The sequence below is a fragment of the Lampetra planeri genome, chromosome 7 (assembly GCF_965212315.1).
Source record: "Lampetra planeri chromosome 7, kcLamPlan1.2.h2, whole genome shotgun sequence".
Taxonomy (NCBI): Eukaryota; Metazoa; Chordata; class Hyperoartia; order Petromyzontiformes; family Petromyzontidae; genus Lampetra; species Lampetra planeri.
Window position 1 is genome coordinate 584,459 of NC_136113.1, and position 20,551 is coordinate 605,009.

Genomic DNA, 20,551 nt, shown 5'->3' on the forward strand with positions numbered 1-20,551 from the left:
GCACACAAAATGATTTCCCGGATTTTACCCCTGACCTAATCTGGCCAAAACTGTCGCTAACAGTTGAGAGCGGAGGTGCCTGTAGCATATGCTACTTTTGCTACTAGGATAATCCGACACTGACCACCACTCCACTTAGTTATTTACACTGCGGTGTTGTTTATAAAACACACACAGTCGTTAAGTAATGGGAAGTAATGGGAAGGCAATAATATTGGTTTAAGTACATACATCAACCCGGTCTAGTCAAGGCTTTGCAGACTTATGAGTAGGATTCCACAGTATACAGTTATTATATTAACACAAATAAGACCATGCATTTGGACATTCCAAGTGACAGAGCTTGCAAAACGGTGATGTATTCAATAGGGCCGATAGAATTATCGAGTAGACATACAGAAATCGTCAAATGATATAGGGTACGTTTTTGCAAATTGCACACACGTGTTACCAGCTAAATAACTAACATGGCCTGACAGGAATGGATGACATTGAATGTGCATGCTTGTTCCAACGCTACATTCATTAGTCGGCTCGCACACCACTGTGTCGCCTGTCAGCCCACGTGAATAGACCGTACCTTTTGTGCTGTCAGTTGCTGCCTCGGCATATTTTTCCTGTGTTGACACACGCAAATTAAAATCAGAATGATTCAATGCTCTTATATATAACGCCACATGCCAAGTACAGTGCAGTATTCAAAAGCTCTGTTTTATGCATAAAAATGAGCCAAAAAAGGACATTACCCTAGTTATTAAGACTTCGTAACAAATACAGGTTAGAAGGCAGCTTTAAGTGGTTTCCAATTGAAATAAAGAAAAATACTCCAAATGTGATGCCAACCCGATATCCCATCAGATGCCATGGAGAGGTCACATACAAGTTGCCACTTGCCTGTTTTTGACCCAGTTAATTACATTTCTAGTTTTGGAGCAAAGGCCAAACCCACATAAATAACCACTCAGAGCTCCAATCACACAATTCCCCCGAATATCTTGACCTGGTTCCAACCTTATCCCCTTAGCTTTCTTCCCCGACATCCCCCCATTTGCCAGGTCAAGCAAAAATCTAAACGTGGAAACCTTAGGTCATCCATTTTGTTTAGTACATTTGTGGTGTCCTTCCCTCGCACCTCAGATTAGCACGGCTGGCTACGTATGGTGCGAAAGAAGTTCAACGTAATACGTACAGTACATATACTGTACTGTACAAGCTCTTCATTGACATTATATGATGATGTTCTATTTCATGGCTTACAGCATATACTATTTTAAAGCAAGACATTTTTTTTTTATAGTTTTGCTCAGCCTGCAAATGCAACGAGGATTTTTATTGACTCACATTCGCTTCGTAAAATTGGTGTTTGATGTTCACCAATTTCTTTTGAAGTCCCATCATTCGTATTGAGGACATTACAATGTTCTTCACATTACGGTCTGATCCATAATGTGATGATCTCAGCTCAATCACTGGCCACCATATCTATGAAGACCAGTGGGACAGATGGGCATTTTCTCAACCCCACGATGCAAATAGCGGAGCGTTAAAGCCCGCTACTGAAACTAACAGCAAAAAGAAAACTGAGCCGGGCATATCCCAGCATGGATGCAGCATTGGTCCAATGGTTCTGACTACATGGAAGAGTTGGCCAAACGAATGTTTACTAGGTTTCTACTCCATCAGAAAAACAACTGTAGATACAGGAACTGTATGTCAGCAAGGAAAAAGGGGGCGGGTGGAATAAGTTCAGATAATGATCACTAAGGAGAATGAGAGAGGTTTTTATACAGTATACATATTCACCATTGGAACCTCATTTGCCAGTAAAAAATATGATAACTGTTTTTTTACCCTTCTATCTGGCAACAAAACTGACACCTTTTTTACAAGGAGTCATGTTTGCATAGACCACAATACCTGCAGTCATAATGCAAACAAAAAACATAACTCTGATAATGTGCACTGTCCTTGAAGTTGATTGGTCCACACCCGAGACAGCTTTCCTTAGAGCCTAGTCTCACATGGGTTGGACCAGATGACGCCAAAAGGCGCACAACTCAAAGACAATGCACCATCAGAGTATGAGAGCTCGGGGTAAGCATTTACACCATTGGAACCTCATTTGCCAGTAAAAAATATGATAATTGTTTTTTTACCCTTCTATCTGGCAACAAAACTGACACCTTTTTTACAAGGAGTCATGTTTGCATAGACCACAATACCTGCAGTCATAATGCAAACAAAAAACATAACTCTGATAATGTGCACTGTCCTTTTTTTGCATTATGACTGCAGGTATTGTGGTCTATGCAAACATGACTCCTTGTAAAAAAGGTGTCAGTTTTGTTGCCAGATAGAAGGGTAAAAAAACCAATTATCAGTATACATATTTGCACTATTGATTTTATGGATCAGTCAGTGCTGTGATAATACAGTACTGTACACATTGTCCTGTGGGATTACAATGCTCTTGTGAGTTCTCCTGACATTCTGTGCATCCTTCGCACTTGTCGACAAATATAATTGGTGTGCTTTCAAAGGTATGCTCACCATCTTCAGGTAGCAGGCAGCACGGTTGCGGTACAGAGTGGCCAGGTCGCTGGGGGTCTGGCACACCTTGATGGCCTTGCTGTAGCAGGAGATGGCACTGCTGAAGTCGCCCGCTTTGAAGAATCCATTGCCCTCCTCGCGCAGCTGAGCCGGGTCATCCATCTGTGGATGGCAGTTTAGAGAGTAGATGAGCTTTCTGCATTCTAACAATGAAAGTATAGGGTAAAGGCGCTACACTGCAATTGCGTGCTTATGCAACTGCTGGAGGAAGGGCCTCCAATCGAAGGAGCCCCTCTGGTAGGAATTAGGCCTATGAAATCAGCTTGTGTGAAGGTGGTGGCCGGATTCTTATATTGTGGGATTACAGTAGATGGTAGCAGCTCAGGAGGCCATCATTTAGCAGTGGATTGTCCATGGCTGATAAACGGGACGTCAGTGCAATGCTTGAGTGAGTATGTTTGAGCAGCTTATAGTATGGTGGTTTGTACACGAGCTGATGTCCTGCTGGGATATTTAAAATTGCTTTTGGCTTCTGTTGGGATGGCTGTGGCATCTGAGCTTATGTAAATATCTGTCTGAAATAATTGTTGCCCCACTATGTGAATATTGCATGACATCAGAATTCGTTTAACTTTTAATGGAGCCGTTAGACTGTTTATTGAAAATGTCAGCAAACTCGGGTCTGTCAGTCCATTAGTCCATCATGCTATCGCAATAACTACAACACCCATAAACCAATTTCTATGCAGCTTACCAGACAGCTTATCAATACCAATTCTCAGAACAATAACGTTTGTGGGTAAGACTATGGTATCTATTTTTTCTCAATCCTTTGAATATGTTTACATTTAGTGGATGGCCACTCCCCTTCTGAGGAGGGTGCCAATTATGTCAGTGCAGCACTCAACTGGACACGAGGATTAATTTGGTCAGCAGCCACAGCCATTTCCCGTTCGCATTATCGAGCATGAATCCATCCGGTCTACAGTAGAGCACAGGAAGTTTCTAGCACTTGCCTCACGTCAGCTGTGGATCACCAAAGAATTATGTAAAGATGGCCATGTAATGTTGTGCCTTCAATGTCTAGGAATCGTGAGTTGCTGCATATGAAACTAATTTCCGTGTGATATGTAAGTTTTATTTTTCTGACTTCAGTATCTAAAGACATGCACAAATCAGCGTGACACTAGTTATTTAAATAGCACATTAATTTTATCTTTTTCAATCACCAAAATGTCAAAAAAAGTCACCGTGAAATACCTCAAAATCTATTGACGTGTAAGCGTGAAAATATTACAACGATAGAATTTTGAAATAATAAATTATATCTGCATGATTACAAACACATTTCAAGCACAAGTGCCCAGAAAGTTGCTTCAGGGTCTTCCTGTCATCTGAAAATGTGAAAATTACTGGAGGTTTATTCGTAATAAAAGTTTTTTTGGGTTATACCGCATTAGTAAGATTTTTCACGAAAACAAAAACGTTACAATTAGTTACTAGTTCAGCCCATCGGTGTGTTGCCGACTAAACGCACAACATTTACAACTAGAGTACGACGTTTCGCTGGTAATTACAACCAGCTTCATCGGGCGATTTTGTCAATATTATGAATAATATATTATGAATAATATATTATGAATAATATTATGAATAATATATTATGAATACTATTGGCCGCAAAAGCGTACGTGTCAAACTGGAGGTTTATCATTCCTTAGAACATCTTGGTGACGAACCCCAATGTGTACCAGAGAAAGTTCACCCAATCTACGACATCACGGAAACGATGAGGATGGTATAGTATGCTGGCACCATCCTGCTCATTTGCACGTTTGGAAATGCTGTACACTCGCGTTTTTTCTGAGATCACATTTGGCTGTAAATTTTTAAAACAAACAATTTGCAATAAAAATGTATGGACATTTATACCACTTTGGTTAATATATTTATTAGATATACGAAGTGTGTTGAAATATGACGGAAATATATTACAAGGATGAGGGGAATAAAACTAGTTTTCCTGATGATAAAGTGTATGAAGAGTAACGCACTTTATCTGGCTTTTGGTTTAATTACTCCCATTAACAAGGCACTGTACAGGGCTAAAAATGTGATTCAAATCAATTACAATCAATGTGTGAATCCCATGCTCCTTAATCTAAGTTAGGTCTAATTGCCATGTGCGATCTCACACGCTCGTAGCCAGGTTGCATCCACCCCCGCACTCAACACGAAGAATTCACACAAAAACCAGCACTTAATCATGACCATTAACACCTCACGGTGGTATTGACCGCCAGGCTTAAAGGAGCTTTTTGTCTCCAAGGACGAAGCGAAAAAGCACACCTCAACGCAAACGAAAATATATATTGTGACGTTAAGATTTAAACCATAGCCTAACTTAAAAGATAAATCACGCTTGATACAAACCCATCCACTCGAACCGTCGCGAATTAAGGGGAGTCATCTGAAAGGTGCTCGGTGTTGCTGTGACTCATTCGAGGCGTTGCGTGCAAACCCTTGAAGGGACACCAGTGGCGGCTGAGCCACGGTGTGTCCAGCCAGGCAACAGCAACTCTGTGCTGACAGCTACACCCCAGTCTTCATATTGAAATATGTAACATGACACGGTAACAATTGCGATAATCATCTGAAAAGGGTGGATCGTAGAGCAAATGAGGGTTAGGGAAATCATATTAATGGTTCAGCAAAGTGAGTGGGATTGGGCAAGAGACTTCGCGAGAGTGGATGAAGCTGACGGTCAAGATGAACGATGTTAGCGAGCACCTATGAAGGCCGACACGGCACACGAAGGAGGGAACAGACCCACAAGGACGTCCACTGCAGATACGGAATGATTCAATGATCTCGTGTGCAGTAGCGAGATGGCTTGTTTTGCATCACAGGACCATTAATGAGCATATCGTGGCTGACGACAACGATATGTTAAATAATTTTAGTGCTTAGTTTTACCAACTTTTACTTGGTGAGGAGGCCTTTCAGAGAAGCAATAAGCAACCCACTCAAAGGGAAAGACAATTTTAGTCCTCATGAAGCTCCTCCGATCAGCATGGTTGACTATGTACAGTGCGAAAGAAGTTAAACACACAGACGCACGAGCTTATCTGCTCATTACATTGGATCAAGCAGAAAATGGGTCACGCGGCTTTCAAATAACGGAGATGACGCGAAAATATGGGAAATTGGCGCGGCTTCTCTCATTCCAACAAACCAAAAACCCCACTTCCAGTTCAAGTCGTCGCATCCACAAGGGGGGGGGGGGGGTGCTGTAGTATTGGCCACGTGCAGTAGCAGCTGCTACACGTGCAGTAGCTGCTGCTGCACGTGCAGTAGCAGCAGCTGCTGCTACACGTGCAGTAGCTGCTGCTACACGTGCAGTAGCTGCTGCTACACGTGCAGTAGCTGCTGCTACACGTGCAGTAGCTGCTGCTACACGTGCAGTAGCTGCTACGGGCCCCGCACTTTCAACGGCCCCGCGCTAAATGCTTTCGAGCTATCAATTCCGGTTCAGTGATTCTGCACTTGCTCTATTACTATAGTACTATACCGCCTTCGACTTTAACGAACGACTGGGTGTTTAAGGATAGCGATTTGTCGGATTATCTGGCTGTATAGCAAATGAAAATAAATCAATGACTTTACTGTGCAAGTAATAAATGTGTTTTAATATTGATGTGTTTTTATTTAGGGCCCTTTAATAACAACATATGCTCCAGTCCCCGCGTGAAAGTTCGCACTGCGCGCACATTGGCGAGCCCCCCCCCCCATTACAACTCGTAGGGGCTGTCAGCTGTGAGCTGCGGGCGAGTCGGCAACAGGTGGGTAAACATACACGATTCAAGAGCCGCGGTGAGCCATTCCTTAACTGCAGGCTGTGTTGGTCTGAACATGATTTTTTTCTTTAAAGTCATGGGGAACAAGTAGGAGTACGTGTTTCTATCTCTGCGAAGGCTGGTGATTGAATTCAAGGCCCTGACCTCCCGTCGTGCCAGTGAACCGCTCGTGTCTGTAGGCGGTTGTAGTTGATGGTGGTGGTCATTTTGGTTGTAGTGCTGGCGACGGTGGTGTTGGTGGTTTTTGTGATGTGGTGATGGTAATTATTTGGTGATGCTAATTTTCACTACGTGCTTGTGTAAGCATCGCTGAAATTCGGGGGTGGTGGTGGTGGGGGGCCAGTGGGCAAAGTTTTCCCACAAAGGTTTTTGGGGGGCACAGTTTATAGCTTTGCCCTGCCATCCAAAGTTGGTGGGGCATCTGCCCATATTCTCGGCTCTGTTATCTTACACAGGCCCATTGCGCTATAGGGGAGAAGACTGCATCTAAGCAAGCATCAGTGTATCCCTGTACTTTAAACGTCGTTTTCGAGTGGGGGAGGACACGGAATGCTGGGTGAGAAGTGTGCGGAGTGCACACGTGGCAATTAGGTCTAACGTAGATTAAGGAGCATGGGATTCAAACACTAATTGCAATTGATTAGATTTAAATATGTAAGCATCCTTTAATGAGTACGGTGCCTCACTCATGACAGTTCTTAGGCTAAAACGCAACATAAATTGTATTACTCTTTATACGATTTATTATCAGGATAAATCCCTTAATCCTCGAGTGGAGGGTGACCATGCAATAATTACCATGTGTACTTTGCTATGATTAAATTGTAATCAGACATTGCTCATGTCAGGCTTTATAGCTAGTCATTGTATAAATTACAACCAGCGAGGAAACATAATAATATATAGGTCAGGAATTAATAAAAAAAACTTTTAAATATGTCAGGAAATAATACATTTTGCTAGGAGCCTAGTACCATTTGGGCGAGTCAATATAAGGCTTTGTCTTTTAAAAAAACCCTGTTACCCAGGGCTCTCCACCTACAGCTAGCCAGGCACTGGCGGGACAGGATCTACATAACTGTTGATGGGTATCGCTGTAGTTTCCTTAGAGTTATGTTTGTGAGTCCTTATCGCAATGCTGTCCATTCAGTGTGAAATTACTAGATCAGTGAATAAAATATTGCGATTGTGAGTATAGTTACAGATAGACACATTGACAAGCATTTTTTCATCAGGTTAGATTAAACTGCTTAAAAGAATGAAGATTTAGCCATTCAATAATGAGGTAACTGTGGACACACACTTCAGTCTCCCTCAGGCAATGCCTTCTGGCATTTTCTGAGCTGCAACATGTGCTGTCTCCAGAATGTTCGGAGAGCAGCAGCAAAGGCACTTGCGTCAGTGTTTAGCAGCTGACGTTTTACATCCCGTCACACTCAGCCCTTGCGTGGCCATTTAATCAGGACATGGGTAGTGTTGAGGTAATAAACTCACGCACACCGTACACATCTGAGCTTTCATGAGTGCGAAAGCTTTCAGAACTGAGCTGAGGGTAAATTCCTATTCACAGTCCAGCTACAGAATCTGGTGATAATTCTAAAGTGTACCGATTATCTTAGTTTTATGGGCAACGGAATTGATATTGTGTAAATGTTCATGGTGTTATGTTTGAGAAGCTACATTGCGAGAAAACAATGCGACTGACTCACATTAATAAGGATATGAGTTCAAGTTCCAGTTGAGAATCAACTCAGCCCTTCATTCCGACACGGTCAATAATATATGCACCACGTTGTGTAAAGTCAACAGCGGTAGACTTAAACTCTCCCTTGCCATGGTAATGTGGAGTTTCCACTATCAACTCAGGATTATAAACAAAAAGTGAGAATAAAGCCAAGCTTATTCGAGCAGGAAACCACTTGTGCTATCTAAATAAAATAATGTATTCCTTCATGGACAGTGTAACGCTGTTGGATGAAATTCTCATAACGTGTTATCCTGGCGGGGGGGGGGGGGGATTGACCATACTTCAGTTCAGAAACTACCACCGGTATTATTCAGTATCATATATTAAGCCTGGCGGTGCTGCATTAGAATACCTGATCACAACCCAAATGTTTTGGGTTTAAATCACTGTTGGGAGTCAACTCATTCTATATTCCCTCCACAGCCAATAAAATGCGTGCCAAGTCAACATTGTTCTATGGAAACACTGACCTCTGCGATAGCGATCTGGATTCTCCCCACTGGCTCCGGGTCACCAACAGATATCAAAATTGTCCAGTGTCATTTAGTATTCAGATAATGTTTTTGAACTGTACACAGGTATGATATACATAAATATGTTGTATGCAATATTATTAAAAGGTATGCTTATTTTGCCTTGTGTGACGTACCCATTAATCAAGAGAGATATACTAATGGTCAGGAGTGCTGTATTTTCTTATCTGACAATATGTCCATTGGTAATTGCATTCTTTTTCAAGAATTATAACAAGTTGCCAATGCAGTGATTCTGGATAATTTCCCCGCGGGAACTATTTTTCTGGCATCCAAGAAAGACAAATGGCCTGGAGCCACGTGGTGCCTTGCTGATTGCTGACACAACCATTCCACCGGATTAACATGAACATTATCTAGAGAGCGTAGTTTCTCAGAGCGTTTGTGATACAAAGGTTTTAACATTGGGATGTTTATAGTTTGATAAGACTTCCATAAAAGCACAAGCATACACTCGTGCACTTTATGACGATTGAGTATCTGCATTGAAGACCGATGGAGTTTAAATCCAAGTCATGAGTATATCGTGTACACAACAGGGCTACAGCTTCGCATTCACTCAAACGAGTTTTTGGCTATCATTTCGCCCACTCACGCGATGGCCGTATGTATGAATTTTGGAATGAATGTGGGGCCTATTCCTCACTGATAAGGAGGCCGTTCTCCTCGCCATCCCACACTTACACAAAGACCCAACGTCTACAGATTGCGGAAACCGGTGGAATCACGTACACGAGATGCATCCTTCTGTATTTTATTTTTAAAAATAGAAAATGGAGACCAATTTACTCTGTCACACATTGTAAAGGTGTGATTCAATGAACCATGCAAAGTAAAATTACTTTAATAAACTTGGGTAGGGGGGGGTGCGGGGAAAAGCAAACACACCATGTAAGACAAAAAAATGCAGATTCACATGGGTTTATTGAAACGTGGTCATGTTTGGAGCAAGCCGATTTATCTCAAGGACGTGCGTTTTTAACGTGTCCCATGCCCCATGTGGCTATGAGGGACGCAGTCATTCACCAACAGTTCTGATAATAGGCCAAAAAGCATGACGGGCCCACCTCCCGCGAACGTTCCCATACACAAGCATTAAAGCAGACCGCTCAACATGCTCCACTTCGTTTTAAAATCGTGCCTAATGCTGCACAAACAGGATGCGCAAGCTTGTTATGTGGAGGAATCATCTACTTAAGCCAGCACCAAGCTTTCACTTAATCACTTAATACGCTACTAAGTCACCAGATAGAGCTATGAACATATATGGTGATGCTGAGAAACTGCCCAAAGATTAAATCCTTTTTTGTACTACATTACCACGGATATCTCCAGAGTACATTACATCAATAATCAATATTGCACACCAAAAGCCATAGTATTAATTGATAACGCTAAAAGCGTGGAGATTCGTGCATACCGTATTTCAGCAATGTAATTTTGAAGGAGGATGTGTGAAGTATAATACTTTAGTTCTCACCTCAGCTTGATGAGTCTTGGCGACCCTTGTCTTTAGAAAAGAAACCAGCAGAACTCGCTGCCTTTTCAAGTTTTCTGTGGAAGGTGCCACTGGCAGGGAAAGGGGGTAACTGCGTGGCGTTAATATTCAAATAATGACCTAAATGAGCGGCACTTTAAGAAGCTTTGTACAAAATACACATGAAACATTCAATTGCCTTCAAAGTGCCTGCAAAAAAAAACACGAGAGTGCAAAAATAATGCAATGTCTAACTTGTTGTGCATTGTAACTCCCCCTAAATTAGTGGAAGTGTCCGTGCAGTGCATGCCTGTTCCAAATTTATCTGCCTCTGATAGTGACAGCTGCGGGCTAAAGATAGAATAATCGAGAGCTTTCTCGCAAAGGAAAGAATCAGGCAGCTGCACACAAGGACTTCGCACAGGCCCCATTCATATGCAAGACAATTTCATCGAAAATTCACGTCTCTGATTACCGAGAGTTATTTAACTCATATAAAGCACTGTAATTTATTAATATCTCTTTTTTTACGACTGGGTTTGCTAAAAGAAACATTCATATGTTGATAATTACGATACTCCATATTTAGTTAACTTACTGAAATAAGTTACGTCCAAATATCTGTAATATTGGAATTAACAATGTTTTTTTATTACTCTAATTCAGATAGATCTTACCCATAACATTCAGAGTTGATTACTTAGCTATGATTTTTTGTGTACAATACTTTAATTTGTTGATTCAGAATGTTTATTATTTTCATTATCACTTACTTGTACACGGTACATGAATGGTGCTATTAGACTCGTACAGTCATTTAAATGGTGTCCTGGCAAGCGGTCCCTCATCACTCTGACATGAGGTCAGGAATCACCAAGGAAGATGACTTTATTTGGCCTAACAAGTCAGTGGCACTTTAAGCTCTGTAAAGAGCCATCATCATCCTCCTCCATAATTTCAGTCCTTATAAAAGGGTTATACTAAAGTACGCGAGCAACATAATTTGTGTACATGCTTGGCAGTCACTTGTGACCAAGCTGAGACCATTAGCTCACTCCATCAATTCACTCCATCACTCGTTATTTCCCAGATTCACACCTTGCATGTTGCCAGTGCTGGCTTCGTTCTTGATAAGACACCTCCGGTTAGCACGGTTGGCTACGTACGGTGTAAAAGAAGTTCAACATACATACATTATGAGCCACTCACTCATGTACATTTCTAAAGAAAAACAATTGTTGAGATGCAGTACAGTATATATATAGCCCCAACATGTTGCTTTACAAATTAAAGCTTTCCACGATCGAGGTTGTCACTCTGTGTGAGAAAGCTACAGATTGCTTCACCAAAAACAAATAAACTTTTCAATCAGTGGGGCACTCTAGCAAAGCAATATCTTATCCGTGGCCCTTTTACCACTACTGTTTTATTATGCACACATGTACCACCCGTCATTCAGAGTTTATAGGCAGGGCATGCTGTGATTGTGTATACCCAGAAGGTCGTGGGCAGTGAGTCACTAAAGGTTTCCTATTATCCACCACTTATCTGAGGAGATGATGTTGGTGATGATGACGCGGTCAAGATATTTAATGGAATGGGGTGTTGGAGGGGCAGGCACCCTTTGAGAGTTGGTAACCACGCAGACAGGAAATGGCAGAGTGAACTGTGACCATGCCTGCTTGAGAAGACCTCAGGGATATTGACTATGCAACAGTCCAACAAGATGAGAAGATAAATAAGTAAATACTGATGATGTTGTGCTGGTGACGAAGATGATGGATGATGATGTTTGATGATCCTGTGTATATATAATTGACTTAGCTGCTGTATCCAGTCACTGTCGATGCCATCGCAGCTGTCAGACGCAGCAGCACACTCTCTACAACCGTGCTATAACTAAGCAGCAAATACATCCCGCTATCCGCAATTAAGGTGTACAAATAGGCGCAGTACCGTAAAGCATGAACATTTATTCTTGTTAGCCATTTTTTTGTATCCATGAGGGCCTGCCCACGTAGACATACTGCAGAGGGCCACGGAAGAGTGTTGAGGGAATCGTGCGCGTTTTGCCGTCGACAAGTTTGTGGAGCGACCTATCCATTGTCTATCCACTGCTGGATGAAGCCATCGCCATTTTGGAATGGTCTCGCGATGCACAAATACACCTCGACCCTGCTTTCAACACTCCAGCTCCACTGGGGGACATCCCCTTGGGCGTATTTTCTCCTTTGGTTGCCGCTCTGTCATAAAATTGCAACCCTGCGCAAGACGAGCCTGCTGTAGCCAATAATATTGTACGTTGGCTCGTGCTCTTGGCATGGCTCCGATAAGTTCGCAAACTGCCTGAAGTGCTCTGTGTTATCTCTACAGCACCCAGTGGGAGCCTGTAAGGGTGTCACATGCAGTAAAGCACTAATTAGTGAGTTAATGTTTCAAGAGAAAGAGACCACATTTTAAATGCCCGTATTTCTATTCTTTGGAACACTACTTAACAATAACTAGTTAGTCTCTCCATAGCAGATGTATGCCCAGAAAGTGCTCCTCGTTGTATTGACCATCGAGAGGTTATCTGCCAAGTTAACCTCCCAACCGTAATTTAATCTCTGTGACCTGTGAATGCTCTAATCACAGTGACACCCGGCTAGGTTTATAAAACTTTGCTGTCGTTGTACTGGAATTATGTTGTGCCTTTACGTAAAATGCAGTACCATATAAAAGGAAAATTATTCCAATCCCCTTTAAAGCATGAAGTAAAATAAAATAAAATTATTATTGGGGGATATAAAGTAGCAAAATCCGTGTGAAAATATTTATTTTAATTACAATAATAAATTCTGTGACATTCAAATGGGAGCTATGATAAAATTCAGCACGTTATGGGGGTTCATCCCTGCAGGTTTAACTGTTATGGTTGAATTTACAAAATTCCATAATGGAGAAGTCGAGTGGTGTGTCCATACAAGGTAAAAATAAAGCATTGGGTGAAGAGAAGGGATTTACAAGATAGTGGAGATAGGAGTAAGGTTCTGGATGTTATCACGGTGGCAAGATGTTGCCTGATATACAGGAGGTTGTGGGTTTGATCCCGACTCTGACGCTGTATATTTGGAGTTTGCATGTTCTCCCTGTGGTCGCGTGTATTTTTCTCCAGGTACTCCGGTTTTTCCCTCCACATTTAGAATCAACATCACGCGTTTAGAGTATTTGGCTGCTGTAAATATCCACACAATAAGGGACTTCGTTGAGCTATCATCTGCGGCCAGGTTATTTCTGAACAATGTCTGCGTATAAGGCAATAAGAGCGAACTGTATGGCTACGAGGCAGCACAACACAATATAACAGGGGGAAGGGTCAGGTCTAAGATAGGGGGGGGCGATTGCCGCAACCTGTAGAAAAGACACTGTGTAAAAAAATACTATTACGGTATAATTAATGCAGGGCAATATTGAAAAGGATTGGAAGTTTCCGGAGTGCCCGCAACCCCTTGTGAAGTTTCTAGATCCACCTCTGGCACAGCGAATCATCATTATAAAGTTCCTGATTTGCACATTTCCCCATGTGCAACATTCCATTGTTAAAGTCCCAGAAATATCCCCATTGAGAAATGTTCAGCCAATGTGTTCTGATTCGGTATTTAGCCATGTCTAAAATTTAATTTGTAAATAAATGTCAATGTTCTGTGAATGAACGTCTGCCCATGTCAAACTGGTTATCCTGCACGTGGTGGAGGAGGCTTTCGCGTTGCTCTGTGGTTAGCGCACTACTCAACCAGAGTAAAATTTATGGTCATGGCTAACATCAGTGGTGAGTGAAATATTATCCTGTCCGAGGCATCATTCTGCACTAAACATGAAACAACTCCCATGACCATCCAGCTATGGATAGGCACAAAGATCTGTAAATTATATTCACATTCAATTCGGCTGGTGATATAAAATTTTTTATATCGAGGTGTCACTGTACTTTAATTAATTAATGTGTAAAAACTATTTGTTTTTACACATTTATGACTGTTACATATTAAAAATGTACTTGAATAATAAATGAAGCCTGTTTTATGTATGATAATTACATGTTGGAAAGCCATCCCAGCTACGATATTGATGGTGATTATAAATTAATTAAACAACGAGTCAATAGCCATTTGTTTATGACACTTTATTATGCAACGCATCGAATTTATAACAGGACATCATAATTACCTTCAGAGTCTATTTATTACAGCCGCTCTTAACACTCAGCTCAGTTTAAGTAGAGCAAATGGTCCGAATAACAGCAGATTAAGTACAATACACACGGCTGGCTCATGCAAAAACCTGCGAAAGGACCATTTAGAACTCGTGTATCCACAATATTCATCTGGGAACTTAATATAAGTGGTTGCCATCACAGGGCCCCAACCATTAAGTAACCCCATTCACTTTCATCCCACGAGACCACTCCTGCTGGTTCCCGTCGAGAAGCCTATTTATAAAAGCCAATCTCAAGTTTCTCCCGTCATCTATCAAGTGGAAATCGTGCGCCATCATGGTAATATTGCAGCATTAACAGGACATAAATGCAAGTCCATGCAAATTGATTTTAAAAAATGTACATTTATACATTGGAGACATGTTCACGTCATCGATGCTTTTGTGCAAGTGAAAATCGAAGTTGATTACTCAAAACACCAATATAGTAATGCATTACAGGAGTTTTTATTCATTTAGGAACAACTGTCTGGTCAAATTCCCATCATTTTGGATGTATTTGCCAAATCTAAATCGAGCCCAACTGGATTAAATGCAATGCAGTACTGTATTCTATAGCTTTTCATTATATTCATAACGTGCCCGCTACATATTGACTATTGAAGTAAAAATAATAAGAATGTTCTGCAGAGATATTGTCTGTTATACTCGAGTACAACATGTGTTCACTGAACAAGCAAATCTGAACATTACCCTGGCAACATCTCACATGAAAGATGCGAACACTGTCATGTCTCTGTGTTGTGTTCAATAAGCGATGATAACATGATGACAGCTGTGTGGTCAGGAGGTTTGCACTTGATGTGTTGATGTGAAGAAGCGTAATGTACGTACTTTGAACTTCTTTCGCCCCGTACGTAGCCAACCGTGCTAATAGGAGGTACGAATAATGCTGTGGTAATTACTGGTGGGTGGAGGGGGTGAAAATGGGATCATCAGTCAGGCCTTGTCATTACTCTTTGTGACATAGAGCCGTTGTCGAGCTGTCAGATTACGCAACCTTGCGACCCATTCTGGAGCTGAAGCTTCATATGATCGCGCGTCAACACCTGGGCAATTCATATTTGGCCCGGCTGCTCAAAATATGTGTTTCAGGAATTTTTCAGAAATTTAAAGAAAAATGTTTGTAAGTTACGTGGTCCGATTTTCAAGTTCTCATTGTTTCATGATTCATGTGAAACGCCTCTCATCTACGTTTAAGTGGGCCTCGCTGTTTGCAGATAAATACATTCTCAGATGCGAGGAGCTGGCATGCTATTTTTTCTGAGCATAACTCCCACAATCCACAAGATTAATCACATATATTAGGATGAATTAGTCACGCAACCTCTTTTATCAATTACAAATTTGGGAAAATAGGATGGAATTAGTTTCTGCCAGTGGCCACTTTTGGATGATTCCTTTAATTTGTGAAACTTTGCAAATAACTGAAATGCCCAGAAGAGGGGAAGTGAGGTGGTGTAGTGCTGCGATGGAGGTGTCGTGTGCCTTCCCTCACGATTGCAGCAGTAGCAGCATCATCAACAGTACCTCCAATTAGCATGGTTGGCTACGTGCGGTGCGAAAAACGTTTAAGATACATACTGCAGTAACTGGAGACAGTGATAAGATGACCATCAGCTGATCCTGATCTTCAATCTTTCATCCTTATCATCATTATCAGGCAGTTTCTTGATTGCTGGTTGCAAGCCTCTCAATGCCCTGCCCACAGTAATGAGTAATGCCACGACCCAGCTTACCCCTAAACATGGAACCGTTCTTATCTCGCCATTTCCACGGTGGTCGTCCTCCATGGCGCGTTCTCTCGGACGTGCCTCAGCAAGCGAATGATTGAGCTGCAGAGAAAGCTAAGGTTTGCTTGATGATGCCGATTTGTGAAATATTCATGCCCAACGTTGAGGATATTGCAGTTCAAAGAGTGGGTACATGAACCCGTCTCTGCGGGTCTTTGAGTTGTATCACCTTGCGTAAGTAGGTTTTTATACAGATTACAGTATACTCAACCGTTTTATATATTAACAATGTGACTACATAGGTTTTCGCGCTTGTGCTGTAGAGCTCTGATGTGCGTACCACAAATGAACCAAAATGCCTTGCTGATCTCATCAAGGAGCATAAACCACCAATCAAACTCCAGCCATCCTCACAGAAACTTTTGGCTAACCATCGAACAAAGATGGTCACTGCATCGCGCGCTTTGAGATGTGCTTCTGCAGCCGTCTGGACCGCTCTTCCTTCCGATATTAGGAAGCCACTGGAGCTATGCACTCTTAAATCCATATTGAAAACGCATTTCATTAGAACTGATTTTGTGTTCAGTTTGTTGTCCTTCCCCAGCACCTCAGATTAGCACGGTTGGGCTACGTACCATACGAACATTCAACATACATGCATGATGTGTTTTCGGATTGTACCACATCTTATTCTGCACAATGTCTAATGTTCCACAAACTGAAAGCTTATATTCAGTCCCCAAAGGAGCTCTCAGCACATTGAGTGAAACGTCGGACGTCGTGACGATCAACACGCGGTACAATCCGAAAACACATTGGAGCGCTATCGCTTAACCACGGTTGAGCCAGCAGATTTGTTACCTCTAACCATATGTGTGTGAAGATTATTTTCAACTGCCTTTTCAAAAAACTATTGTTCGAATGTTCATTTTTTATGACACTATGTTTCTAAGTATTGTTGAGATTATTGGTTTTGGAATACCCGGAAGATATAACTTCTTTTGGACTCTAAATATGTAACGCTGTGGCTGCTGGGTTGTGTTAGAAGAGGCTCCTCAGCATACTGGACATCTGTGAAAAAGATCTTCATAGCTCTTCGTATTCCTCCAGTCTAAATAAAGATTAAAATTCAAATTAGATCGTGCTTCAGCACATCGATAACAGTGCCGGCACTTGTGGCCCCTCAAATTGACAGACGATCTGCACGCAGCGCGCTGGTAAACATGAAGAGAGCCGCCTCAGGTGACAATCATACTTAAACAAGGTGCTTCGTTAATTTGCACCACACACGTAAACTGTTGCACGAAATCATTTTACCTCCTGGGTTTTCCCCATAGTCGGGCCACGTCCAGCTGCTGTGTAGGATATCTGTTGGCTCTTAGCGGACCACACGACCTCCGAACCCATTCTTAGCCAACTTTATCTGCGAATGAAATGCGAATGCGTCAGTCCATTAAAAGTCATCGTCTTTACTGATGTTGGTGAGCAAGTCGTTTGCAAGCTGTGCTCTGAACCCAGTCTTAAAAATCCTTAACTACAGACCCACACAGCAGATTTGCTCCATTTGCGTTGAGGCAAAAATGCGGGAAACTCCTAAAACCTGTGAAAATCCACGATTGTTCAGCACATATTTTGGAGTAAATTCGCAGAGTGCCACAGGTTACAGGGTCCGTGAGACTCTCACCTCACCAATATGCCAACGGCCAGGTTTTGGAGAAGTAAAACAAGTGTGGAGTGCTCATAATTGTTTCGGTGAATACATTCCCGTCGAAACGAAGATGGCTGTCTCAGAAGCTTGGAATTAGTGGTTTTTATATTTTATAAAACCTAAGGTTATTTGCGATGCAGGAGTGTTCATGGCCAAGCGGACCGATCCGGCTGACACAGAGCCTTCTGCAGTTACTGCAGGGGTAAGCGGTAACGTGTTCTTTGTCCCTAGCAGCAGAACGTCCTTCTATTTTTAGGGCGTTATGAAGACGGCGATGCTCATCCAACTGTCCAAGCCCTAATTGCGACTTTAGGCACTCACAAATTTGGGCGTTCGGGTTATAAGCACACAGAACGCAGGCTCAATTCACCTCTTCCTGCTGCTGCTCTGGTGTAGTTGGTAAATAATAGGTGCGTAGTGATTACCCTGCCTCACAATTTGATGACGTTATTATTTTGGGAATCAATTTGATTTCAGAATCAATTCTTTTTTTGCCATTGTGGTGATTTAGAGTCCTTAGTGGCTGCAGTGTGTACGTGCACCATTTACATGAAACACAAAGCAATCGGTAATCAATTATCTTCAGTGTAAGAATCAATTCATTGAATAACTGATACATCAATGCATACTTTGTCAATGCCTGCCTCCTCCACACGTTTCCAATACTTAGACCACTCCCTGTGGTGATTATTGCAATTCTATTTTAGTACGGGACACTTGTAAAGATTTTTTAATTCTGACTTCAAAGCAATTTTAACCGCAACAAGGGTGTTTTAATTATGGTGGCTTAAATCGCCAACAGATTAAAATGTCACGTAAAGACCTCAAACTTCGCCACTTCAGATTTAAAAATGTAAAAGTACTTTTCCAATGAAATTTGCAAGATCAGATCTTATGACAAAACAACTTTTTTTATCTAATGAACGGAGCCTTGGAAAGAGAAGATGTGTTTTTCAGAGCTCTTAAGTTTTAAGAAGGGGTTCGAATGCCAGTAGCCAGTGGGTGGCGTGAGGTTGACTCATGATGGCGTGAGATCAGAGGTCTTACTCAGCTTGCTTATGGGTGGAAGTTCTAAAGAAATTAGTTGTCAATTTATAAATGAGTTTTGTTGCGGTTATGTTGACTGTGTTAACATAACAGCATTGCGAGAGAGGGTGGGTTCACTGTAGAGTAGCCATTCTCAAGCGTGGGAGATGCGTGAGAATCGCTGCCGCCTTTAACAGTGTGAGACACGAGGCATGTCTTGATGCTTTTATTCGGCAGTGTGGGAGGGGGGCATGGGGCGATTGCTCCCTCCCCTCCGTAATGTAGGACCCCCTATTTCAAAAGCTTGAAATTGTGGGAGTGCCACCCCAACTTTGGAAGGGTTCTAGAGCTACTTCTGCCTCCCACCCTCCCTATAACTGGCATACAAACAGTCCAGGATTATCCTAGTAGCAACAGTAGCTACAGTGAGGGAGAAAAGTATTTGATCCCCTGCTGATTTTATATGTTTGCCCACTGACAAAGAAATGATCAGTCTATAATTTGAATGGTAGGTTTATTTGAACAGTGAGAGACAAAATAACAACAACAAAATCCAGAAAAACGCATGTCAAAAATGTTATAAATCGATTTGCATTTTAATGAGGGAAATAAGTATTTGACCCCTCTGCAAAACATGACTTAGTACTTGGTGGCAAAACCCTTGTTGGAAATCACAGAGGTCAGACGTTTCTTGTAGTTGGCCACCAGGTTTGCACACATCTCAGGAGGGATTTTGTCCCACTCCACTTTGCAGATCTTCTCCAAGTCATTAAGGTTTCGAGGCTGACATTTGGCAACTGGAACCTTCAGCTCCCTCCACAGATTTTCTATGGAATTAAGGTCTGGAGACTGGCTAGGCCACTCCAGGACCTTAATGTGCTTCTTCTTGAGCCACTCCTTTGTTGCCTTGGCCGTGTGTTTTGGGTCATTGTCATGCTGGAATACCCATCCATGACCCATTTTCAATGCCCTGGCTGAGGGAAAGAGGTTCTCACCAAAGATTTGACGGTACATGACCCCGTCCATCGTCCCTTTTATGCGGTGAAGTTGTCCTGTCCCCTGAGTAGAAAAACACCCCCAAAGCATAATGTTCCCACCTCCATGGTTGACGGTGGGGATGGTGTTCTTGGGGTCATAGGCAGCATTCCTCTTCCTCCAAACACGGCGAGTTGAGTTGATGCCAAAGAGTTCCATTTTGGTCTCATATGACCACAACACTTTCACCCAGTTGTCCTCTGAATCATTCAGATGTTCATTGGCAAACTTCAGACGGGCATGTATATGTGCTTTCTTGAGCTGGGTGTATACGTCGTGTGCCAGCGCGTATGTACGGGTGTGTGTGTGGTGACGCGCGCTGACGGGGAGGAGCAGGCGTCAGTGCGCGGGTGGGGGTAGTGCTGCTGATTGGCTGTGTGCCGGTGACGCGCTGAGAGGGAGTGATCGGGTGGCAGCGCGGTGTGATTGGTCGGGGAGTGGAAACACGCGCTGGGCGGAAACGGATCGTAAAGATAGCGCGTGGTGATTGGGTAACTGAGGAGCGGTGCCGACGTTGAGGTCCGCATCCGCTCCGTCTCCCGGGAGGAAGAGATATATAAGGTGATGCACAGAGGAGTAGAGGGCAGAAGTGGGACCATCTAAGAATGAAGACGAAGGTGCAGAGATAGAG

At 42.4% G+C, this 20,551-nt stretch overlaps 1 protein-coding gene across 1 annotated transcript in view; it reads right to left on the reverse strand.

Annotated features, from left to right (window-relative positions):
* Positions 1 to 10,256, reverse strand: part of UNC45B (unc-45 myosin chaperone B) — a 35,953-nt gene extending 25,697 nt beyond the window's left edge. Inside the window, exons 1-3 of the mRNA XM_078595841.1 lie at positions 10,168 to 10,256; positions 2,551 to 2,712; positions 581 to 617 (exon numbers count right to left, since the gene is read on the reverse strand). Coding sequence (XP_078451967.1) covers positions 581 to 617; positions 2,551 to 2,712 — 199 coding nt within the window. The 5' untranslated portion in view covers positions 10,168 to 10,256. The remainder of the gene's footprint in view (positions 1 to 580; positions 618 to 2,550; positions 2,713 to 10,167) is intronic.
* Positions 10,257 to 20,551: the final 10,295 nt, after the last annotated feature.